The sequence below is a fragment of the Entelurus aequoreus genome, linkage group LG08 (assembly GCF_033978785.1).
Source record: "Entelurus aequoreus isolate RoL-2023_Sb linkage group LG08, RoL_Eaeq_v1.1, whole genome shotgun sequence".
In the NCBI taxonomy this organism is placed as follows: Eukaryota; Metazoa; Chordata; class Actinopteri; order Syngnathiformes; family Syngnathidae; genus Entelurus; species Entelurus aequoreus.
In genome coordinates this window covers 11,258,408-11,285,224 of record NC_084738.1, presented here as the reverse complement: position 1 = coordinate 11,285,224, position 26,817 = coordinate 11,258,408, and the positions used below count along the sequence as shown (strand labels likewise).

Sequence of the window (26,817 nt, the reverse complement as noted above, 5' to 3'; positions counted from 1 at the left end):
TATTTATTTATTTTTAATTAATCCATCAGCGCCTTGTAATGTTTATTTATATTGCGTTCAAAGAGTACCAAGTTTTACTAAAATATGGACTTTTGTCGAGGCTGGAACTCATTATTCATGTTGACATTGTTTCTTATAGGGAAATTTGCTTCAATATACCATCTTTTCAATTTACGAACCCTGTTCAAGAACCGACTAAATTCGTCAATCAAGGTTTTACTGTATTTATTTTTTTTAAATAATAATAATCCATCACCACCTTGTAATGTTTATTTATATTGCGTTCAAAGTCTACCAAGTTTTACTAAAATATGGACTTTTGTCGAGGCTGGAACCCATTATTAATGTTGATATTGTTTCTTATAGGGAAATTTGCTTCAATATGCAAACTTTTCTATTTACGAACCCTGTTCAAGAACCAACTAAATTCGTCAATCGAGGTTTTACTGTATTTATTTATTTATTTTTAATTAATCCATCAGTGCCTTGTAATGTTTATTTATATTGCGTTCAAAGTGTACCAACTTTTACTAAAATATGGACTTTTGTCGAGGCTGGAACTCATTATTCATGTTGACATTGTTTCTTATAGGGAAATTTGCTTCAATATATAAACTTTTCTATTTATGAACCCTGTTCAAGAACCGACTAAATTCGTCAATCGAGGTTTTACTGTAGTTATTTAAAAATAAAAAAAATCCATCACCACCTTGTAGTGTTTATTTATATTGCGTTCAAAGTGTACCAACTTTTACTAAAATATGGACTTTTGTCGAGGCTGGAACCCATTATTCATGTTGACATTGTTTCTTATAGTGAAATTTGCTTCAATATACAAACTTTTCTATTTACGAACCCTGTTCAAGAACCAACTAAATTTGTCAATCGAGGTTTTACAAATGTGCTTCAATATACAAACTTTTGTATTTGCGAACCCTGTTCAAGAACTGACTAAATTCGTCAATCGAGGTTTTACTGTATTTATATTTTAAAAAATGAATGCATCACCACCTTGTAATGTTTATTTATATTGCGTTCAAAGTGTACCAACTTTTACTAAAATATGGACTTTTGTCGAGGCTGGGACCCGTTATTCATGTTGACATTGTTTCTTATAGGGACATTTGTTTCAATATGCAAACTTTTCAATTTACGAACCCTGTTCTAGAACCGACTAAATTCGTCAATCGAGGTTTTACTGTATTTATGTATTTATTTTAATTAATCCATCACCACCTTGTAATGTTTATTTATATTGCGTTCAGAGTGTACCAACTTTTACTAAAATATGGACTTTTGTCGAGGCTGGAACCCATTATTCATGTTGACATTGTTTCTTGTTGGGAAATTTGCTTCAATATACAAACTTTTCTATTTACGAATTCTGTTCAAGAACCGACTAAATTCGTCAATCGAGGTTTTACTGTATTTATTTTAAAAAAATCAAAATAAAATCCATCACCACCTTGTAATGTTTATTTATATTGCGTTCAAAGTGTACCAACTTTTACTAAAATATGGACTTTTTTCGAGGCTGGGACCCATTATTCATGTTGACATTGTTTTGTATAGGGAAATTCTCTTCAATATACAAACTTTTCTATTTACAAACCCTGTTCAAGAACTGACTAAATTCGTCAATCGAGGTTTTACTGTATTTATATTTTAAAAAATGAATCCATCACCACCTTGTAATGTTTATTTATATTGCGTTCAAAGTGTACCAACTTTTACTAAAATATGGACTTTTGTCGAGGCTGGAACCCATTATTCATGTTGGCATTGTTTCTTATGGGGAAATTTGCTTCAATATACAAACTTTTCTATTTACGAACCCTGTTCAAGAACCGACTAAATTCGTCAATCGAGGTTTTACTGTATTTATTCATTTATTTTTAATTAATCCATCAGTGCCTTGTAATGTTTATTTATATTGCGTTCAAAGAGTACCAAGTTTTACAAAAATATGGACTTTTGTCGAGGCTGGAACCCATTATTCATGTTGACATTGTTTCTTGTTGGGAAATTTGCTTCAATATGCAAACTTTTCTATTTACGAACCCTGTTCAAGAACCGACTAAATTCGTCAATCGAGGTTTTACTGTATTTATTTATGTATTTTTAATTAATCCATCAGTACCTTGTAATGTTTATTTATATTGCGTTCAAAGTGTACCAACTTTTACTAAAATATGGACTTTTGTCGAGGCTGGAACCCATTATTCATGTTGACATTGTTTCTTATAGGGAAATTTGCTTTAATATACAAACTTTTCTATTTAAGGAACCCTGTTCAAGAACCAACTAAATTTGTCAATCGAGGTTTTACAAATGTGCTTCAATATACAAACTTTTGTATTTACAAACCCTGTTCAAGAACCGACTAAATTCGTCAATCGAGGTTTTACTGTATTTATTTATTTTTTAAATGTATACATCACCACCTTGTAATGTTATTTATATTGCGTTCAAAGAGTACCAAGTTTTACTAAAATATGGACTTTTGTCGAGGCTGGAACCCATTATTCATGTTGACATTGTTTCTTATGGGGAAATTTGCTTCAATATACAAACTTTTCTATTTACGAACTCTGTTCAAGAACCGACTAAATTCGTCAATCGAGGTTTTACTGTATTTATTTATTTATTTTTAATTAATCCATCAGTGCCTTGTAATGTTTATTTATATTGCGTTCAAAGAGTACCAAGTTTTACTAAAATATGGACTTTTGTCGAGGCTGGGACCCATTATTCATGTTGACATTGTTTCTTGTTGGGAAATTTGCTTCAATATACAAACTTTTCAATTTACGAACCCTGTTCAAGAACCGACTAAATTCGTCAATCGAGGTTTTACTGTATTTATTTTTTTTAAATAATAATAATCCATCACCAGCTTGTAATGTTTATTTATATTGCGTTCAAAGTGTTCCAACTTTGACTAAAATATGGACTTTTGTCGAGGCTGGAACCCATTATTCATGTTGACATTGTTTCTTATAGGGAAATTTGCTTCAATATATAAACTTTTCTATTTATGAACCCTGTTCAAGAACCGACTAAATTCATCAATCGAGGTTTTACTGGATTTATTTTTAAAAATTTAAAAAAATCCATCACCAGCTTGTAATGTTTATTTATATTGCGTTCAAGGTGTACCAACTTTTACTAAAATATGGACTTTTGTCGAGGCTGGAACCCATTATTCATGTTGACATTGTTTCTTATAGGGACATTTGCTTCAATATACAAACTTTTCTATTTACGAACCCTGTTCAAGAACTGACTAAATTCGTCAATCGAGGTTTTACTCTATTTATATTTTAAAAAATGAATCCATCACCACCTTGTAATGTTTATTTATATTGCGTTCAAAGTGTACCAACTTTTACTAAAATATGGACTTTTGTCGAGGCTGGAACCCATTATTCATGTTGACATTGTTTCTTATAGGGAAATTTGCTTCAATATGCAAACTTTTCTATTTACGAACCCTGTTCAAGAACCGACTAAATTCATCAATCAAGGTTTTACTGTATTTATTTTATTTTTTAATTAATCCATCAGCGCCTTGTAATGATTATTTATATTGCGTTCAAAGAGTACCAAGTTTTACTAAAATATGGACTTTTTTGGAGGCTGGAACCCATTATTCATGTTGACATTGTTTCTTGTTGGGAAATTTGCTTTAATATACAAACTTTTCAATTTACGAACCCTGTTCAAGAACCAACTAAATTCGTCAATCAAGGTTTTATTCTATTTATATATAAAAAATTAATAATAATCCATCACCACCTTGTAATGTTTATTTATATTGCGTTCAAAGTGTACCAACATTTACTAAAATATGGACTTTTGTCGAGGTTGGAACCCATTATTCATGTTGACATTGTTTCTTATAGGGAAATGTGCTTCAATATACAAACTTTTCAATTTACGAACCCTGTTCAAGAACCAACTAAATTCGTCAATCGAGGTTTTACTGTATTTATTTATTTATTTATTTTTTTAAATCCATCACCAGCTTGTAATGTTTATTCATATTGCTTTCAAAGTGTACCAACTTTTACTAAAATATGGACTTTTGTCGAGGCTGGGACCCATTATTCATGTTGATATTGTTTTGTATAGGGAAATTTGCTTCAATATACAAACTTTTCTATTTACGAACCCTGTTCAAGAACTGACTAAATTCGTCAATTGAGGTTTTACAGTATTTATAAAAATAAAAATGTTTAAAACAATCCATCACCACCTTGTAAAGTTTATTTATATTGCGTTCAAAGTGTTCCAACTTAGACTAAAATATGGACTTTTGTCGAGGCTGGAACCCATTATTCATGTTGACATTGTTTCTTATAGGGAAATTTGCTTCAATATATAAACTTTTCTATTTATGAACCCTGTTCAAGAACCGACTAAATTCATCAATCGAGGTTTTACTGTATTTATTTTTTTTTTAAATTAAAAAATCCATCACCACCTTGTAATGTTTATTTATATTGCGTTCAAAGTGTACCAACTTTTACTAAAAAATGGACTTTTGTCGAGGCTGGAACTCATTATTCATGTTGAAATTGTTTCTTGTTGGGAAATTTGCTTCAATATACAAACTTTTTTATTTGCGAACCCTGTTCAAGAACCAACTAAATTCGTCAATCGAGGTTTTACTGTATTTATTTATTTATTTAAATGAATCCATCACCACCTTGTAATGTTTATTTATATTGCGTTCAAAGTGTACCAACTTTTACTAAAATTTGGACTTTTTTCGAGGCTGGGACCCATTATTCATGTTGATATTGTTTTTTATAGGGAAATTTGCTTCAATATACAAACTTTTCTATTTACGAACCCTGTTCAAGAACTGACTAAATTCGTCAATCGAGGTTTTACTCTATTTATATTTTTAAAAAATGAATCCATCACCACCTTGTAATGTTTATTTATATTGCGTTCAAAGTGTACCAACTTTTACTAAAATATGGACTTTTGTCGAGGCTGGAACCCATTATTCATGTTGACATTTTTTCTTATAGGGACATTTGTTTCAATATACAAACTTTTCAATTTACGAACCCTGTTCAAGAACTGACTAAATTCGTCAATCGAGGTTTTACTGTATTTATTTATCTATTTTTAATTAATCCATCAGCGCCTTGTAATGTTTATTTATATTGCGTTCAAAGAGTACCAAGTTTTACTAAAATATGGACTTTTGTCGAGGCTGGAACTCATTATTCATGTTGACATTGTTTCTTATAGGGAAATTTGCTTCAATATATAAACTTTTCTATTTATGAACCCTGTTCAAGAACCGACTAAATTCGTCAATCGAGGTTTTACTGTATTTATTTAAAAAAAAAAAAAAATCCATCACCACCTTGTATTGTTTATTTATATTGCGTTCAAAGTGTATCAACTTTTACTAAAATATGGACTTTTGTCGAGGCTGGAACTCATTATTCATGTTGACATTGTTTCTTATAGGGAAATTTGCTTCAATATATAAACTTTTCTATTTATGAACCCTGTTCAAGAACCGACTAAATTCGTCAATCGAGGTTTTACTGTATTTATTTAAAAAAATAAATAAATCCATCACCACCTTGTATTGTTTATTTATATTGCGTTCAAAGTGTATCAACTTTTACTAAAATATGGACTTTTTTCGAGGCTGGAACCCATTAGTCATGTTGACATTGTTTCTTATAGTGAAATTTGCTTCAATATACAAACCTTTCTATTTACGGACCCTGTTCAAGAACTAACTAAATTTGTCAATCAAGGTTTTACAAATGTGCTTCAATATACAAACTTTTGTATTTGCGAACCCTGTTCAAGAACTGACTAAATTCGTCAATCGAGGTTTTACTGTATTTATATTTTAAAAAATGAATCCATCACCACCTTGTAATGTTTATTTATATTGCGTTCAAAGTGTACCAACTTTTACTAAAATATGGACTTTTGTCGAGGCTGGGACCCATTATTCATGTTGATATTGTTTTGTATAAGGAAATTCTCTTCAATATACAAACTTTTCAATTTACGAACCCTGTTCAAGAACTGACTAACTTCGTCAATCGAGGTTTTACTGTATTTATTTATTTATTTTTAATTAATCCATCAGTGCCTTGTAATGTTTATTTATATTGCGTTCAAAGAGTACCAAGTTTTACTAAATATGGACTTTTGTGGAGGCTGGAACCCATTATTCATGTTGACATTGTTTCTTATAGGGAAATTTTCTTCAATATACAAACCTTTCTATTTACGGACCCTGTTCAAGAACCGACTAAATTCGTCAATCGAGGTTTTACTGTATTCATTTTTTTTAAATAATAATAATCCATCACCAGCTTATAATGTTTATTTATATTGCGTTCAAAGTGTACCAACTTTTACTAAAATATGGACTTTTGTCGAGGCTGGAACCCATTATTCATGTTGACATTGTTTCTTATAGGGAAATTTGCTTCAATATACAAACTTTTGTATTTACGAACCCTGTTCAAGAACCGACTAAATTCGTCAATCGAGGTTTTACAGTATTTATAAAAATAAAATAAAAAATCCATCACCACCTTGTAATGTTTATTTATATTGCGTTCAAAGTGTACCAAGTTTTACTAAAATATGGACTTTTGTCGAGGCTGGAACTCATTATTCATGTTGACATTGTTTCTTATAGGGAAATTTGCTTCAATATACAAACCTTTCTATTTACGGACCCTGTTGAAGAACCAACTAAATTTGTCAATCGAGGTTTTACAAATGTGCTTCAATATACAAACTTTTGTATTTGCGAACCCTGTTCAAGAACTGACTAAATTCGTCAATCGAGGTTTTACTCTATTTATATTTTAAAAAATGAATCCATCACCACCTTGTAATGTTTATTTATATTGCGTTCAAAGTGTACCAACTTTTACTAAAATATGGACTTTTGTCGAGGCTGGAACCCATTATTCATGTTGACATTGTTTCTTATAGGGACATTTGCTTCAATATACAAACTTTTCTATTTATGAACCCTGTTCAAGAACCGACTAAATTCGTCAATCGAGGTTTTACTGTATTTATTTATTTATTTTTAATTAATCCATCAGTGCCTTGTAATGTTTATTTATATTGCGTTCAAAGTGTACCAACTTTTACTAAAATATGGACTTTTGTCGAGGCTGGAAACCATTATTCATGTTGAAATTGTTTCTTATAGGGAAATTTGCTTCAATATGCAAACTTTTCTATTTACGAACCCTGTTCAAGAACCGACTAAATTTGTCAATCAAGGTTTTACTGTATTTATACAAAAATAAAAATAATCCATCACCACCTTATAATGTTTATTTATATTGCGTTCAAAGTGTACCAACTTTTACTAAAATATGGACTTTTGTCGAGGCTGGAACCCATTATTCATGTTGACATTGTTTCGTATAGGGAAATTTGCTTCAATATACAAACCTTTCTATTTACGGAACCTGTTCAAGAACCAACTACATTTGTCAATCGAGGTTTTACTGTATTTATATTTTAAAAAATGAATCCATCACCAGCTTGTAATGTTTATTTATATTGCGTTCAAAGTGTACCAACTTTTACTAAAATATGGACTTTTGTCGAGGCTGGAACCCATTATTCATGTTGACATTGTTTCTTATAGGGAAATTTGCTTCAATATACAAACTTTTCTATTCACAAACCCTGTTCAAGAACCGACTAAATTCGTCAATCGAGGTTTTACTGTATTTATTTATTTATTTTAATTAATCCATCACCACCTTGTAATGTTTATTTATATTGCGTTCAAAGTGTACCAACTTTTACTAAAATATGGACTTTTGTCGAGGCTGGAACCCATTATTCATGTTGACATTGTTTCTTATGGGGAAATTTGCTTTACAAACTTTTGCTTTACAAACTTTTCTATTTACGAACCCATTATTCATGTTGACATTGTTTCTTGTTGGGGAAATTTGCTTCAATATGCAAACTTTTGAATTTAAGAACCCTGTTCAAGAACCGACTAAATTTGTCAATCAAGGTTTTACTGTATTTATAAAAAAATAAAAATAATCCATCACCACCTTATAATGTTTATTTATATTGCGTTCAAAGTGTACCAACTTTTACTAAAATATGGACTTTTGTCGAGGCTGGAACCCATTATTCATGTTGACATTGTTTCTTATAGGGAAATTTGCTTCAATATACAAACTTTTCTATTTAAGGAGCCCTGTTCAAGAACCAACTAAATGTGTCAATCGAGGTTTTACAAATGTGCTTCAATATACAAACTTTTGTATTTACAAACCCTGTTCAAGAACCGACTAAATTTGTCAATCGAGGTTTTACTGTATTTATTTATTTTTTAAATGTATACATACCACCTTGTAATGTTTATTTATATCGCGTTCAAAGAGTACCAAGTTTTACTAAAATATGGACTTTTGTCGAGGCTGGAACCCATTATTCATGTTGACATTGTTTCTTATAGGGACATTTGCTTCAATATACAAACTTTTCTATTTATGAACCCTGTTCATAAACCGACTAAATTCGTCAATCGAGGTTTTACTGTATTTATTTAAAAAAATAAAATAAAATCCATCACCACCTTGTAATGTTTATTTATATTGCTTTCAAAGTGTACCAACTTTTACTAAAATATGGACTTTTTTCGAGGCTGGGACCCATTATTCATGTTGATATTGTTTTGTATAGGGAAATTCTCTTCAATATACAAACTTTTCTATTTACGAACCCTGTTCAAGAACTGAATAAATTCGTCAATCGAGGTTTTACTCTATTTATATTTTTAAAAAATGAATCCATCACCACCTTGTAATGTTTATTTATATTGCGTTCAAAGTGTACCAACTTTTACTAAAATATGGACTTTTGTCGAGGCTGGAACCCATTATTCATGTTGACATTGTTTCTTATAGGGAAATTTGTTTCAATATGCAAACATTTCAATTTACGAACCCTGTTCAAGAACCGACTAAATTCGTCAATCGAGGTTTTACTGTATTTATTTATTTATTTTTAATTAATCCATCAGTGCCTTGTAATGTTTATTTATATTGCGTTCAAAGTGTACCAAGTTTTACTAAAATATGGACTTTTGTCGAGGCTGGAACCCATTATTCATGTTGAAATTGTTTCTTATAGGGAAATTTGCTTCAATATATAAACTTTTCTATTTATGAACCCTGTTCAAGAACCGACTAAATTCGTCAATCGAGGTTTTACTGTATTTATTTATTTATTTTTAATTAATCCATCAGTGCCTTGTAATGTTTATTTATATTGCGTTCAAAGTGTACCAAGTTTTACTAAAATATGGACTTTTGTCGAGGCTGGAACCCATTATTCATGTTGACATTGTTTCTTATAGGGAAATTTGCTTCAATATACAAACCTTTCTATTCACGGACCCTGTTCAAGAACCAGCTAAATTTGTCAATCGAGGTTTTACAAATGTGCTTCAATATACAAACTTTTGTATTTACGAACCCTGTTCAAGAACTGACTAAATTCGTCAATCGAGGTTTTACTGTATTTATATTTTAAAAAATGAATCCATCACCACCTTGTAATGTTTATTTATATTGCGTTCAAAGTGTACCAACTTTTACTAAAATATGGACTTTTGTCGAGGCTGGAACCCATTATTCATGTTGACATTGTTTCTTATAGGGAAATGTGCTTCAATATGCAAACTTTTGTATTTGCAAACCCTGTTCAAGAACCGACTAAATTAATCAATCGAGGTTTTACTGTGTTTATATAAAAAAAAAACATTTGAATTGGTTGAAGCTTTCAAGGACAAAGTGTTTTTTTCCCCATGAGGTTAATTTCCAGTTATCACCTGGAGGAAAACGTCAAACAAATGAACACTTTTCGAAATAACCACATTGATTTAGACGCACGTCAAAGAAAGAGCAGGCTAACAATCCCAGACGTGAATCCTCTCCATCTGCTCACTCCTCAACAGAGTGGAGGTCGCCTCGCTTTAGCATTGCTGAAAAAGAATAGGCGCTAATAAAACGCCTTAATTGACACTCATTTCAAAGAGACTCCTGTTGAAAGACATTTTAATCAGCGCTACACAAGAGCGCTAATGAGGGTATTATGAGGGCCCGGCGAACAAAAGCGCACAATTAGACGCCGCGTTTGTGTCCCTTCCTCTCTCGTTGTTAACCTACGGACGAGTACACTTTTCTGACAACAACAGCGGCAAGTTCACCGAGTGGAATGTTTGCAGGTCCCTCAAGCTAGAGACCGATCACTCCTCTTTGCTCCGACTTGCCAGTGAGCGCTTTGTGGCAGACAGGCGGGTAATTGTCGGGACTGTAACCCGAGCCGGTTTTAATCATTTGTATCACTGGGGTTATGTAAACCTCCCCCCCCCCCACCACCCCCGAGCGGGACAAGCTGTGGGTGGGAGTCTCTGGAAAAGACATTGAACGCCTCATGCGAGTGATTTTTGAATGGAAGGTTGTTGTGTGCTGCCAAGACCCTTGAGGGCTCGTGTAAATAAACTTAGCTTGACAGGACAGCTGCACACAAGACACAACTCGGGACTTAAAACGGGATACAAATGATTTACCAGTCATCCCATGTCATCGTTTATGGTCTTATTTAGACATTTGGCAGTATTGCTTTCATCTTTTTACAGACAAAATCCAATAAAGTGGACCCTTTAGAACCAGAAAGTTTGAGCAAAAATGTGTTTAAAACCCATGACGTCAATGAAAACATCAGCTTTACAGGACAGCTGTGCTAAAGACACACTTTAGGACTTAAAAATGATGGTCCAGTCATCAAATGTTGTTACTCGTGTTATCATTTGGACATTTTACATTCTCGCGTTTATTGTTTCGCAGAAAAAGTCAAATAAAGTGGACCCAGAGAACAATAAATGTTTGATAAAAATGTAAAAAATTCTAATAAGAGTCCAGAACCTAGACGAAAAACCTTCGTTTGATGGGATGAAGACACAATTTAGGACATAAAACAGATAAAAGTGATTTACCAGTCATCATATTATGTTAGGTATGGTATAATTTAGACATTTTGTAATATTGCTTTTAGCTTATTGCCGGAAAAAGTCAAACAAAGTTAACCCGCAGAGCCAGATATTTTTGATAAAAATGTCTTTTTGCAGAAAAAGTCAACAAAGCCATGAATTGTTAAAGGTTGACCCCGACTTAAACACGTTGAAAAACTTTTTCGGGTGTTGTCAATTGTACGGAATATGTACTGTACTACTAATAAAAGTTTCAATCAATCAAAAAAAGCGGATTCGCAGATCCGGAAAATTTTAAGAAAAATGTCTAAAATTCCAAAAATAATCCAGAACCTAAAGAAAAACCTTAGCTAAATGGGATAAAGACACAACATAAAGTGGACACATAGAATTAGAATTGTTTTATAAAAATGTCTAAAATTCAAAAAAAGAATCCAGAACCTAGACAAAACCTTCGCTTGATGTGATAAAGACATGATTTAGCACATAAAACAGATAAAAATGATTTACCAGTCATCCCATGTCATCGTTTATGGTCTTATTTAGACATTTGGCAGTATTGCTTTCATCTTTTTACAGACAAAATCCAATAAAGTGGACCCTTTAGAACCAGAAAGTTTGAACAAAAATGTGTTTAAAACCCATGACGTCAATGAAAACATCAGCTTTACAGGACAGCTGTGCTAAAGACACACTTTAGGACTTAAAAATGATGGTCCAGTCATCAAATGTTGTTACTCGTGTTATCATTTGGACATTTTACATTCTCGCGTTTATTGTTTCGCAGAAAAAGTCAAAGTGGACCCAGAGAACAATAAATGTTTGATAAAAATGTAAAAAATTCTAAAAAGAGCCTAGAACCTAGACGAAAAACCTTCGTTTGATGGGATAAAGACACAATTTAGGACATAAAACAGATAAAAGTGATTTACCCGTCATCATATTATGTTACGTATGGTATAATTTAGACATTTTGTAATATTGCTTTTATCTTATTGCCGGAAAAAGTCAAACAAAGTGAACCCCCAGAGCCAGATGTTTTTGATAAAAATGTCTTTTTGCAGAAAAAGTCAACAAAAGGGATTTGCAGATCTGGAAAATTTTAAGAAAAATGTCTAAAATTCCAAAAATAATCCAAAACCTAAAGAAAAACCTTAGCTAAATGGGATAAAGACACAAAATAAAGTGGACACACAGAACCAGAACATTTTTATAAAAATGTCTAAAATTCAAAGGAAGAATCCAGAACCTAGACAAAAACCTAGGCTTGATGTGATAAAGACCATTTAGGACATAAAACGGGATACAAATGATTTACCATGTCATCGTTTATGTTCTTATTTAGACATTTGGCAGTATTGCTTTCATCTTTTTACAGACAAAATCCAATAAAGTGGACCCTTTAGGACCAGAAAGTTTGAACAAAAATGTGTTTAAAACCCATGACGTCAATGAAAACATCAGCTTTACAGGACAGCTGTGCTAAAGACACACTTTAGGACTTAAAAATGATGGTGCAGTCATCAAATGTTGTTACTCGTGTTATCATTTGGACATTTTACCTTCTCGCGTTCATTGTTTCGCAGAAAAAGTCAAATAAAGTGGACCCAGAGAACAATAAATGTTTGATAAAAATGTAAAAAATTCTAATAAGAGTCCAGAACCTAGACGAAAAACCTTCGTTTGATGGGATAAAGACACAATTTAGGACATAAAACAGACAAAAGTGATTTACCAGTCATCATATTATGTTACGTATGGTATAATTTAGACATTTTGTAATATTGCTTTTATCTTATTGCCGGAAAATGTCAAACAAAGTGAACCCACAGAGCCAGATATTTTTGATAAAAATGTCTTTTTGCAGAAAAAGTCAACAAAGCCATGAATTGATTAACGTGGACCCCGACTTAAACACGTTGAAAAACTTTTTCGGGTGTTACCATTTAGTGGTCAATTGTACGGAATATGTACTGTACTGTGCAATCTACTAATAAAAGTTTCAATCAATCAAAAAAAGCAGATTCGCAGATCCGGAAATGTTTAAGAAAAATGTCTAAAATTCAAAAAAAGAATCCAGAACCTAGACAAAACCTTTGCTTGATGGGATAAAGACATCATTTAGCACATAAAACAGATACAAATTATTTACCAGTCATCCCATGTCATCATTTATGTTCTTATTTAGACATTTGGCAGTATTGCTTTCATCTTTTTACAGACAAAATCCAATAAAGTGGACCCTTTAGAACCAGAAAGTTTGAACAAAAATGTGTTTAAAACCCATGACGTCAATGAAAACATCAGCTTTACAGGACAGCTGTGCTAAAGACACACTTTAGGACTTAAAAATGATGGTGCAGTCATCAAATGTTGTTACTCGTGTTATCATTTGGACATTTTACATTCTCGCGTTTATTGTTTCGCAGAAAAAGTCAAATAAAGTGGACCCAGAGAACAATAAATGTTTGATAAAAATGTAAAAAATTGTAAAAAGAGTCCAGAACCTAGACGAAAAACCTTTGTTTGATGGGATAAAGACACAATTTAGGACATAAAACAGATAAAAGTGATTTACCAGTCATCATATTATGTTAGGTATGGTATAATTTAGACATTTTGTAACATTGCTTTTATCTTATTGCCGGAAAAAGTCAAACAAAGTGAACCCCCAGAGCCAGATATTTTTGATAAAAATGTATTTTTGGAGAAAAAGTCAACAAAGCCATGAATTGTTAAAGGTTGACCCCGACTTAAACATGTTGAAAAACTTTTTCGGGTGTTGTCAATTGTACGGAATATGTACTGTACTACTAATAAAAGTTTCAATCAATCAAAAAAAGCGGATTCACAGATCCGGAAAATTTTAAGAAAAATGTCTAAAATTCCAAAAATAATCCAGAACCTAAAGAAAAACCTTAGCTAAATGGGATAAAGACACAACATAAAGTGGACACACAGAATTAGAATTGTTTTATAAAAATGTCGAAAATTCAAAAAAAGAATCCAGAACCTAGACAAAACCTATGCTTGATGTGATAAAGACATGATTTAGCACATAAAACAGATACAAATTATTTACCAGTCATCCCATGTCATCATTTATGTTCTTATTTAGACGTTTGGCAGTATTGCTTTCATCTTTTTACAGACAAAATCCAATAAAGTGGACCCTTTAGGACCAGAAAGATTGAACAAAAATGTGTTTAAAACCCATGACGTCAATGAAAACATCAGCTTTACAGGACAGCTGTGCTAAAGACACACTTTAGGACTTAAAAATGATGGTCCAGTCATCAAATGTTGTTACTCGTGTTATCATTTGGACATTTTACATTCTCACGTTAATTGTTTCGCAGAAAAAGTCAAATAAAGTGGACCCAGAGAACAATAAATGTTTGATAAAAATGTGAAAAATTCTAAAAAGAGTGCAGAACCTAGACGAAAAACCTTCGTTTGATGGGATAAAGACACAATTTAGGACATAAAACAGATAAAAGTGATTTACCCGTCATCATATTATGTTACGTATGGTATAATTTAGACATTTTGTAATATTGCTTTTATCTTATTGCCGGAAAAAGTCAAACAATGTGAACCCGCAGAGCCAGATATTTTTGATAAAAATGTCTTTTTGCAGAAAAAGTCAACAAAGCCATGAATTGATTAACGTGGACCCCGACTTAAACATGTTGAAAAACTTTTTCGGGTGTTGTCAATTGTACGGAATATGTACTGTACTACTAATAAAAGTTTCAATCAATCAAAAAAAGCGGATTCGCAGATCCGGAAAATTTTAAGAAAAATCTCTGAAATTCCAAAAATAATCCAGAACCTAAAGAAAAACCTTAGCTAAATGGGATAAAGACACAACATAAAGTGGACACACAGAATTAGAATTGTTCTATAAAAATTTCGAAAATTCAAAAAAAGAATCCAGAACCTAGACGAAAAACCTTCGTTTGATGGGATAAAGACACAAATTAGGACATAAAACAGATAAAAGTGATTTACCAGTCATCATATTATGTTACGTATGGTATAATTTAGACATTTTGTAATATTGCTTTTAGCTTATTGCTGGAAAAAGTCAAACAAAGTGAACCCGCAGAGCCAGATATTTTTGATAAAAATGTCTTTTTGCAGAAAAAGTCAACAAAGCCATGAATTGATTAACGTGGACTTAAACACATTGGAAAACTTTTTCGGGTGTTACCATTTAGTGGTCAATTGTACGGAATATGTACTGTACTACTAATAAAAGTTTCGCAGATCCGGAAAATTTTAAGAAAAATGTCTAAAATTCCAAAAATGAAAAACCTTAGCTAAATGGGATAAAGACACAACATGAAGTGGACACACAGAATTAGAATTGTTTTATAAAAATGTCTAAAATTTTTTAAAAAAATCCAAAACCTAGACAAAAACTTTGCTTGATGTGATAAAGACATGATTTAGCACATAAAACAGATAAAAATTATTTACCAGTCATCCCATGTCATCGTTTATGGTCTTATTTAGACATTTGGCAGTATTGCTTTCATCTTTTTACAGACAAAATCCAATAAAGTGGACCCTTTAGAACCAGAAAGTTTGAACAAAATGTGTTTAAAACCCATGACGTCAATGAAAACATCAGCTTTACAGGACAGCTGTGCTAAAGACACACTTTAGGACTTAAAAATGATGGTGCAGTCATCAAATGTTGTTACTCGTGTTATCATTTGGACATTTTACATTCTCGCGTTTATTGTTTCGCAGAAAAAGTCAAATAAAGTGGACCCAGAGAACAATAAATGTTTGATAAAAATGTAAAAAATTCTAAAAATAGTCAGAACCTAGACGAAAAACCTTCGTTTGATGGGATAAAGACACAATTTAGGACATAAAACAGATACAAATTATTTACCAGTCATCCCATGTCATCATTTATGTTCTTATTTAGACATTTGGCAGTATTGCTTTCATCTTTTTACAGACAAAATCCAATAAAGTGGACCCTTTAGAACCAGAAAGTTTGAACAAAATGTGTTTAAAACCCATGACGTCAATGAAAACATCAGCTTTACAGGACAGCTGTGCTAAAGACACACTTTAGGACTTAAAAATGATGGTGCAGTCATCAAATGTTGTTACTCGTGTTATCATTTGGACATTTTACATTCTCGCGTTTATTGTTTCGCAGAAAAAGTCAAATAATGTGGACCCAGAGAACAATAAATGTTTGATAAAAATGTAAAAAATTGTAAAAAGAGTCCAGAACCTGGACGAAAAACCTTCGTTTGATGGGATAAAGACACAATTTAGGACATAAAACAGATAAAAGTGATTTACCAGTCATCATATTATGTTAGGTATGGTATAATTTAGGCATTTTGTAATATTGCTTTTATCTTATTGCCGGAAAAAGTCAAACAAAGTGAACCCCCAGAGCCAGATATTTTTGATAAAAATGTATTTTTGCAGAAAAAGTCAACAAAGCCATGAATTGATTAACGTGGACCCCGACTTAAACACGTTGAAAAACTTTTTTGGGTGTTACCATTTAGTGGTCAATTTTACGGAATATGTACTGTACTGTGCAATCTACTAATAAAAGTTTCAATCAATCAAAAAAAGCGGATTCGCAGATCCGGAAAATTTTTAAGAAAAATTTCTAAAATTCCAAAAATAATCCAGAACCTAATGAAAAACCTTAGCTAAATGGGATAAAGACACAACATAAAGTGGACACACAGAATTAGAATTGTTCTATAAAAATTTCGAAAATTCAAAAAAAGAATCCAGAACCTAGACGAAAAACCTTCGTTTGATGGGATAAAGACACAAATTAGGACATAAAACAGATAAAAGTGATTTACCAGTCATCATATTATGTTACGTATGGTATAATTTAGACATTTTGTAATATTGCTTTTAGCTTATTGCTGGAAAAAGTCAAACAAAGTGAACCCGCAGAGCCAGATATTTTTGATAAAAATGTCTTTTTGCAGAAAAAGTCAACAAAGCCATGAATTGATTAACGTGGACTTAAACACATTGAAAAACTTTTTCGGGTGTTACCATTTAGTGGTCAATTGTACGGAATATGTACTGTACTACTAATAAAAGTTTCGCAGATCCGGAAAATTTTAAGAAAAATGTCTAAAATTCCAAAAATGAAAAACCTTAGCTAAATGGGATAAAGACACAACATGAAGTGGACACACAGAATTAGAATTGTTTTATAAAAATGTCTAAAATTTTTTAAAAAAATCCAGAACCTAGACAAAAACTTTGCTTGATGTGATAAAGACATGATTTAGCACATAAAACAGATAAAAATGATTTACCAGTCATCCCATGTCATCGTTTATGGTCTTATTTAGACATTTGGCAGTATTGCTTTCATCTTTTTACAGACAAAATCCAATAAAGTGGACCCTTTAGAACCAGAAAGTTTGAACAAAATGTGTTTAAAACCCATGACGTCAATGAAAACATCAGCTTTACAGGACAGCTGTGCTAAAGACACACTTTAGGACTTAAAAATGATGGTGCAGTCATCAAATGTTGTTACTCGTGTTATCATTTGGACATTTTACATTCTCACGTTCATTGTTTCGCAGAAAAAGTCAAATAAAGTGGACCCAGAGAACAATAAATGTTTGATAAAAATGTAAAAAATTCTAAAAAGAGCCTAGAACCTAGACGAAAAACCTTCGTTTGATGGGATAAAGACACAATTTAGGACATAAAACAGATAAAAGTGATTTACCAGTCATCATATTATGTTAGGTATGGTATAATTTAGACATTTTGTAATATTGCTTTTAGCTTATTGCCGGAAAAAGTCAAACAAAGTGAACCCCCAGAGCCAGATATTTTTGATAAAAATGTCTTTTTGCAGAAAAAGTCAACAAAAGGGATTTGCAGATCTGGAAAATTTTAAGAAAAATGTCTAAAATTCCAAAAATAATCCAAAACCTATAGAAAAACCTTAGCTAAATGGGATAAAGACACAAAATAAAGTGGACACACAGAACCAGAACATTTTTATAAAAATGTCTAAAATTCAAAGAAAGAATCCAGAACCTAGACAAAAACCTATGCTTGATGTGATGAAGACCATTTAGGACATAAAACGGGATACAAATGATTTACCATGTCATCGTTTATGGTCTTATTTAGACATTTGGCATTATTGCTTTCATCTTTTTACAGACAAAACCCAATAAAGTGGACCCTTTAGAACCAGATTTTTTTTAATAAAATGTCTACAATTCAAAAAAAGACTCCAGAACCTAGACAAAAGCCTTTGCTTATTGGGATAAGGACACAATTTAGGACATAAAACGGATAACAATTATTTGCCAGTCATCATATTATGTTACTTAGACATTTCAAAATATTGCTTTTACCTTATTGCGGAAAAAGTCAAATAAAGTGGACTCGCAAAACCATAAAATTTTAACAAAAATGTCTAAAATTCCAAAAAGAATCCAGAATCAAAACGAAAACCATAGCTTGATGGGATTAAGACATCATGCATTGTTACTTGTGTTTTCATTTAGACATTTTGCATTATTGATTTCATCTTTTTGCAGAAAAAGTCAAAGCGGAATCGCAGATCCAGATCCACAATTTAGGACTTAAAACGAAAAAAATGATGGTCCAGTCATCCTTATGTTGTTACTCGTGTTATCATTTGGACATTTTACATTCTTGCTTTCATTGTTTCGCAGAAAAAGTCAAATAAAGTGGACCCGCAGAACCAGAATTTGTTTATAAAAATGTCTAAAATTTAAAAAAAAAACTCCAGAATCTAGACGAAAACCTTCACTTGATGGGATAAAGACACAATTCAGGATATAAAATGGATAAAAATGATTTACCAGTCATCATATTATGTTACTAATGTTATCATTTAGACATATTGGAATATTGCTTTTATCTTATTGCGGAAAAAGTCAAAGTGGACTTGCAAAACCATAACATTTTAACAAAAATGTCAAAAATTCCAAAAAGAATCCAGAATCAAAACGAAAACTGTATTATCATGCATTTTTACTTGTGTTTTCATTTAGACATTTTGCTTTACTGAATTCATCTTTTTGCAGAAAAAGTCAACAAAGCTGATTCGCAGATCCAGAAAATTTTAAGAAACATTTCTAAAATTCCTAATATAATCCAAAACCTAAACAAAAACCTTAGCTTCATGGGATAAAGACACAATTTAGGACTTAAAACATGTAAAAAAAAAAATGTATGTATCTGTCCTTCTATGTTGTTATTCATATTATTTAAACATTTTGCATCATTGCTTTATTCTTCTTGCAAGAAAGTCCAATATAGTGGATCTGCAGAACCAAAAGGAAATTGTGAAAATGTCTAAACTTGAACTTGCACGAAAATGTTAACTTTTAGGACTTAAACAGTTTCAATAAATGATTTACCAGTTATTCTAGGTCATCATTAATGTTCTTATTTAGACATTTGGCATTATTGCTGTCATCTTTTGGAAGGAAAAGTCCAACAAAGTGGAACAATAGAACTGGAAAGTTTTTTACAAAAATGCCAAATGTTAAACAAGAACATATGGAAACATTAGCTTTGCGTGGCAGCTGTGCGAAAGACACAATTTTGGACTTAAAACGAATAAAATTGATGGCCCAGTCATCTTATGTTGTTACTCATGTTATCATTTGGACATTTTACATTTTTGCTTTCATTGATTCGCAGAAAAAGTCAAATAAAGTGGGCCCGCAGAACCAGAATTTTTTTAATAAAAATGTCTAAAATTCCCAAGAAGAATCCAGAACCTAGACAAAAACATTTTCTTGATGGGATAAAGACATCATTTAGGACATAAAATAGATAAAAATGATTTACCATTCATCCTGTCATCATTTATGTTCTTATTTAGACATTTGGCAGTATTGCGTTCATCTTTTTACCGACAACAAGTCCAATAAAGTGGACCCTTTAGAACCAGAAAGTTTTAACAAAAATGTGTAAAAGTCGAACAAGAAAACCCATGACCTATATGAAAACATTTTATATTCTTGCTTTCATTGTTTTGCAGAAAAAGTCAAATAAAGTGTACCCGCAGAACCAGAAATTTTTTATAAAATGTCTAAAATTCTAAAAAGAGTCCAGAACCTAGACGAAGAACTTTGCTCGATGGGATAAAGACACAATTTAGGACATCCATCCCATCCATTTTCTACCGCTTGTCCCTTTTGGGGTTGCGGGGGGTGCTGGAGCCTATTTGGGCGGAAGGCGGGGTACACCCAGGACAAGTCGCCACCTCATCACAGGGCCAACACAGATAGACAACATTCATATAAAATGGATACAAATTATTTTACCAGTCATCATATTATGTTACTTTAGTTATCATTTAGACATTTTATAATATTGCTTTTATCTTATTGCGGAAAAAGTCAAACAAAGTGGACTCGCAAAACCATAACATTTTTACAAAAATGTCTAAAATTCCGAAAAATAATCCAGAGTCAAAATGAAAACCTTAGCTTGATGGGTTAAAGACACAATTTGAGACTTTATCAGATTTTAAAAATGATGGACCCGTCATTTAGACATTTTGCATCATTGAATTCATCTTTTTGCAGAAAAAGTTTACAAAGTGGATTCGCAGATCCAGAAAATGTTAAGAAAAATGTCTAAATATCCAAAAAAGAAAAACCTTAGCTTAATGGGATAAAAACACAATTTAGGACTTACAATTAATAAAAAATTATGTTCCAATTATCATATGTTGTTACACATGTTGTCATTTGGACATTTTACATTCTTGCTTTCATTTTTTCGCAGAAAAAGTCAAAATAATATTATTTAATAATCCAATTTTTTTACTTTGCTTCTTAAAACTTTCAGAAAGACAATTTTAGAGAAAAAATACAACCTTAAAAATGATTTTAGGATTTTTAAACATATATACCTTTTTACCTTTTAAATTCCTTCCTCTTCTTTCCTGACAGTTTAAATCAATGTTCAAGTGAATGTATCTTTTTTATTGTAAAGAATAATAAATACATTTTAATTTAATTTTTCATTTTAGCTTCTGTTTTTTTGACGAAGAATATTTGTGAAATATTTCTTCAAACTTATTATGATTAAAATTCAAAAAAAGTATTCTGGCAAAGCTAGAAAATCTGTAGAATCAAATTTAAATCTTATTTCAAAGTCTTTTGAATTTCTTTTAAAATTTTTGTTCTGGAAAATCTAGAAGAAATAATGATTTGTCTTTGTTAGAAATATAGCTTGGTCCAATTTGTTATATATTCTAACAAAGTGCAGATTGGATTTTAACCTATTTAAAACATGTCATCAAAATTCTAAAATTAATCTTAATCAGGAAAAATTACTAATGATGTTCCATAAATTCTTTTTTTTATTTTTTCAAAAAGATTCGAATCAGCTAGTTTTTCTCTTCTTTTTTTCGGTTGAATTTTTAATTTTAAAGAGTCGAAATTGAAGATAAACTATGTTTCAACATTTAATTGTCATTTTTTTCGTGTTTTCTCCTCTTTTAAACCGGTCAATTAAGTGTAAATATCATTAATTATTAATAATAACATAGAGTTAAAGGTAAATTGAGCAAATTGGCTATTTCTGGCAATTTATTTAAGTGTGTATCAAACTGGTAGCCCTTCGCATTAATCACTACCCAAGAAGTAGCTCTTGCTTTCAAAAAGGTTGGTGACCCCTGGTTTGGAGAAAACCCCTCCCTCTTCCAACATGACTGTGCACCAGTGCACAAAGCAAGGTCCGTAAAGACGTGGATGACACAGTCTGGTGTGGATGAACTTGACTGGCCTGCACAGAGTCCTGACCTGAACCCGAAAGAACACCTTCGGGATGAATTAGAACGGAGACTAAGAGCCGGGCCTTCTCGACTAACATCACCAATGCAATTTTGGAAGAATGGTGGAAAATTCCTATAAACACACTCCGCAACCTTGTGGACAGCCTTCCCAGACGAGTCGAAGCTGTAATAGCTGCAAAAGGTGGACCGACATCATATTGAGCCCTATGGGTTAGGAATGGGATGGCACTTCAAGTTCATATGCGAGTCAAGGCAGGTGGCCAAATACTTTAGGCAATATAGTGTATGTTGTCATGCAGTTTTACTTTAATCCTGTTAGTGTTTGCTATAACCACGTATCGAAGGGTGAAATGATCGTACAAATACGACAATTAGCGTTAGTTTGTATCATTTGGTCATGGCGGACGTGACGGAGACAAGAGAAGACGTTAACGGCAAGAGATAATTGTGTTGATTTAAGATGATTGTGGGTTTTTCCCCTCGACATTTTGCGGTAAATTGTGTGTTTTATCCATGCAGTACGACGACACAAATGTGTTTCAATTAAGTCTAAGAAGCCTATTTATTTTTAATTTTTTTTTGGTCTTCCTCGTGTTCTTTTTATCCACATGTCAGTCTTTTGTCTCCTGCAAATTCTTTTAAAAGTGGCGATGTTGTTTGAAGATGGTGTGTGTGTGTGCGTGTGTGTGTATGTGTGTGTGTTCTGACATAAGTTGCTGATTTAGTGTCACTCTACACCTCCACACTTTGTCGTCCGGACCACTTTTTTTTCCTTCCAAGCCCCCACCTCAGTGTCCCCCTTCTGAAGTGCAGCAATAATTGAAGGAGCTGTTTTGAATGGAAACAAAGCATTTTACTTGTATTATTTTGTCAAATTCACTAAGGTCTTTTTTTGGCATGGTAGCCATATTTGTATATTTACTCATGCTAATTATCTTATTATGATAATTATTTTGTCGTGAAGTCGGGTCCCGTAGGGCTCTCGCAATTTGTCGTTAAAAACACTTTTATTGCGCTAATGGAAGGGTGACAAAGCACACAATATGTTATCCTTTTTTGTTATTATATACAAAACCCCGAAAGCCAGTGAAGTTGGCACGTTGTGTAAATGGTAAATAAAAACAGAATACAATGATTTGCAAATCCTTTTCAACCTATATTCAATTGAATAGACTGCAAAGACAAGATATTTAACGTTCGAACCGGAAAACGTTGTTATTTTTTCCAAATATTAGCTCATTTGGAATTTGATGCCTGCAACATGTTTCCAAAAAGCTGGCACAAGTGGCAAAAAAGACGGAGAAAGTTGAGGAATGCTCATCAAACACTTATTTGGAACATCCCACAGGTGAACTGGCTAATTGGGAACAGGTGGGTGCCATGATTGGGTATAAAAGCAGACAAGGATGGGGCGAGGGTCACCACTTTGTCAACAAATGCGTGAGCAAATTGTCGAACAGTTTAAGAACAACATTTCTCAACCAGCTATTGCAAGGAATTTAGGGATTTCACCATCTACGGTCCGTAATATCATCAAAAGGTTCAGAGAATCTGGAGAAATCACTGCACGTAAGCCATGATATTACGGACCGTTGCTCCATCAGGCTGTACTGCATCAAAAAGCGACATCAGCGTGTAAAGGATATCACCGCATGGGCTCAGGAACACTTCAGAAAACCACTGTCGGTAACTACAATTCGTCGCTACATCTGTAAGTGCAAGTTAAAACTCTCCTATGCAAAGCCAAAGCCATTTATCAACAACACCCAGGAACGCCGCCGGCTTCGCTGGGCCAGAGCTCATCTAAGATGGACTGATGCAAAGTGGAAAAGTGTTCTGTGGTCTGACGAGTCCACATTTCTATTGTTTTTTGGAAATTGTGGACGTTGTGTCCTCCGTACCAAAGAGGAAAAGAACCATCCCGATTGGTATAGGCGCAAAGTTTAAAAGCCAGCATCTGTGATGGTATGGGGGTGTATTAGTGCCCAAGACATGGGTAACTTACACATCTGTGAAGGCATCATTATTGCTGAAAGGTACATACAGGTTTTGGAGAAACAAAAGTTGCCATTCAAGCAACGTCTTTTTCATGGACGCCCCTGCTTATTTCAGCAAGACAATGCCAAGCCACGTGTTACATCAACGTGGCTTCATAGTAAAAGAGTGCGGGTACTAGACTGGCCTGCCTGTAGTCCAGACCTGTCTCCCATTGAAAATGTGTGGCGCATTATGAAGCCTAAAATACCACAACTGTTGAACAACTTAAGCTGTACATCAAGCAAGAACGGGAAAGAATTCCACCTGAGAAGCTTCAAAAATTGATACTTGTGCTATGAGTCTGGATCGCTTTCTTCTCATTTGTGACCAACGAGGCAAGGCTAGCAAATTAACTTGCAAAAAAACGAAGTATAAAATCCAAGTGCGGGGTAGTAGTGTGAAAAAAAAACGTTGCACATAACGTAAACTCCATAGTTTGAACGTTAATTCATGATTTTTTTTTCTGTGTATCCTGATCGCAGGTGACAAGGTGACCATGTTCCCTGTTTTGGACATCGACCAGAACGATATCGTGGACACCAACGGTGCTGGAGACGCCTTTGTTGGAGGTATGTACGCTCTATACTGCTTGTAGATAGATAGATAGATAGATAGTTAGATAGATAGATAGATAGATAGATAGATAGTTGGATAGATGGATAGATGGATAGATAGATAGATAGATAGATAGATAGATAGATAGATAGATAGATAGATAGATAGATAGATAGATAGATAGATAGATAGATAGTTGGATAGATAGATAGATAGATAGATAGATAGATAGATAGATAGATAGATAGATAGATAGATAGATAGATAGATAGATAGATAGATAGATAGATAGATAGATAGATAGATAGATAGTACTTTATTGATTCCTTCAGGAGAGTTCCCTCAGGAAAATTAAAATTAAACTTCCAGCCGCAGTGTACAGAATTGAGATCGAATTTAAAAAGTAAATAATGGGGGTATAAATGGAAACAAAATAGAATTAAAGCTGCAAGCAGCGATGGACGAGACCGACTTTGAGGGCTCATAAAATCCAAACCGGAGCCGTAATTAAAACTCTTTCATCAACTTTTATTCAGAAGGGTTCAATCTCTCTCCTGTGCTAATTTGAAGCCGACACGACAAACGCGCTCAGAGGAGATCATGTTTGAAAAAAGGTGACTGTTTTTACTCAACTTTTGTTTTGAAGGGGGAATTGCAAACTTCCTGTTGATTTTTGCTGGGGGTTGTCAGTGTATGAAATGTAGGTCTAAGTGAGACCTACATAGAGGTTTTTGTTTCATGTCTCTACCACATTCCTACTGGGAGTTACAGGCAGTTTTGTCTGTTTTCTTCCTAGGGGGCGCTAGAACGCAATTTTGAATTTTGGGGTTTGGTTTTTTGATTAGATCGCAATTTTCGCCAGTCCTGATGTGTGTGTCCAATTTGGTGAGTTTTGAAGCATGTTAAGGGGGTCAAATTACAGCTCAAAGAGGTGGCGGTATGTTATATGAGGCATAAATAACCAACTGAGAACGTGCCTGGTATGTTAACGTAACATATTATGGTAAGAGTCATTCAAATAACTATAACATATAGAACATGCTATACGTTTACCAAACAATCTGTCACTCCTAATCGCTAAATCCCATGAAATCTTATACGTCTAGTCTCTTACGTGAATGAGATAAATAATATTATTTGATATTTTACGGTAATGTGTTAATAATTTCACACATAAGTCGCTCCTGAGTATAAGTCGCTATGAAAAAAACTGCGACTTATAGTCCGAAAAATACAGTAATTGTCTTTACCTGAAAAACAAACAAGTACATGTTTTAGTTGTTTTTGAGAGTGAAAAATATGGAAAACAATTGCGTGCTTTTCATTGGACAACATGCTCAAATGTTTTTTTTTTTCCTTTATTGTTGACGTAAACACCGTATCGTTTGACAACGCCACCTCCACGAACCATAAAGTATCGACCCGTATCAGATATGTATCGTCACAAACAGCTGTACAATACTCCACTTTATCGATATTTTGTAATTCGTGGTTTATGCGATCACAAGGTTGTACTGTTTTTGGAGGCGCTCCAAGCTAGGAGTAATGTTTAACGTAGTTCTCCGCCATTCTTGTTACCCAGGGTTCCTGTCTGCGTTGGTCCAGGAGCATCCACTGGAGGAGTGCATCCGGGCGGGACACTACGCCGCTAACGTCATCATCAGACGAGTGGGATGCACCTTCCCGGAGAAGCCCGACTTTCACTAGATCCACCGCATAGCGTGATCGCGTACATGTCCGCGTCATGATTTTATGTTTTTCTACTACACGATGACCACAAGGGGGCAAAATAAACAACTTTCTGTACGACCACCAGGTTTTTACCGCAGCCTTCATCTGACTTTATTTCTACTGTTTGTATCTTCTTACCGATTAAAAATTCAACTGACTCACATCAAAAAGTTAATAAAGCTACATTTTTCAATCCGATATTTTTTGTTCGCAGATCACCGCTCAGTTTTATTTGGATCGTGTTAAAATTTAGTATGGTTTTAACTAGAGATGTCCGATATTATCGGTCGATAAATGCTGTAAAATGTAATCTCTGAAATTATTGGTATCGTTTTTTTTATTATCGGTATCCATTTTGTTTTTTTGTTTTTTGTTTTTTTGTTTTTTTTTATTAAATCAACATAAAAAACACAAGATACACTTACAATTAGTGCACCAACCCAAAAAACCTCCCTCCCCCATTTACACTCATTCACACAAAAGGGTTGTTTCTTTCTGTTATTAATATTCTGGTTCCTACATTATATATCAATATATATCAATACAGTCTGCAAGGGATACAGTCCGTAAGCACACATGATTGTGCGTGCTGCTGGTCCACTAATAATACTAACCTTTA

At 33.0% G+C, this 26,817-nt stretch overlaps 1 protein-coding gene across 2 annotated transcripts in view; it reads left to right on the top strand.

The window, feature by feature from the left end:
* Window positions 1–26,278, top strand: part of LOC133655403 (adenosine kinase-like) — a 359,572-nt gene extending 333,294 nt beyond the window's left edge. For both annotated transcript variants that reach the window (XM_062055528.1, XM_062055529.1), the window contains exons 10-11: window positions 24,395–24,481; window positions 26,050–26,278. In XM_062055528.1, the coding sequence (XP_061911512.1) occupies window positions 24,395–24,481; window positions 26,050–26,174 (212 nt within the window). In that variant the 3' untranslated portion in view covers window positions 26,175–26,278. The remainder of the gene's footprint in view (window positions 1–24,394; window positions 24,482–26,049) is intronic.
* The last annotated feature ends 539 nt before the right edge of the window (window positions 26,279–26,817 follow it).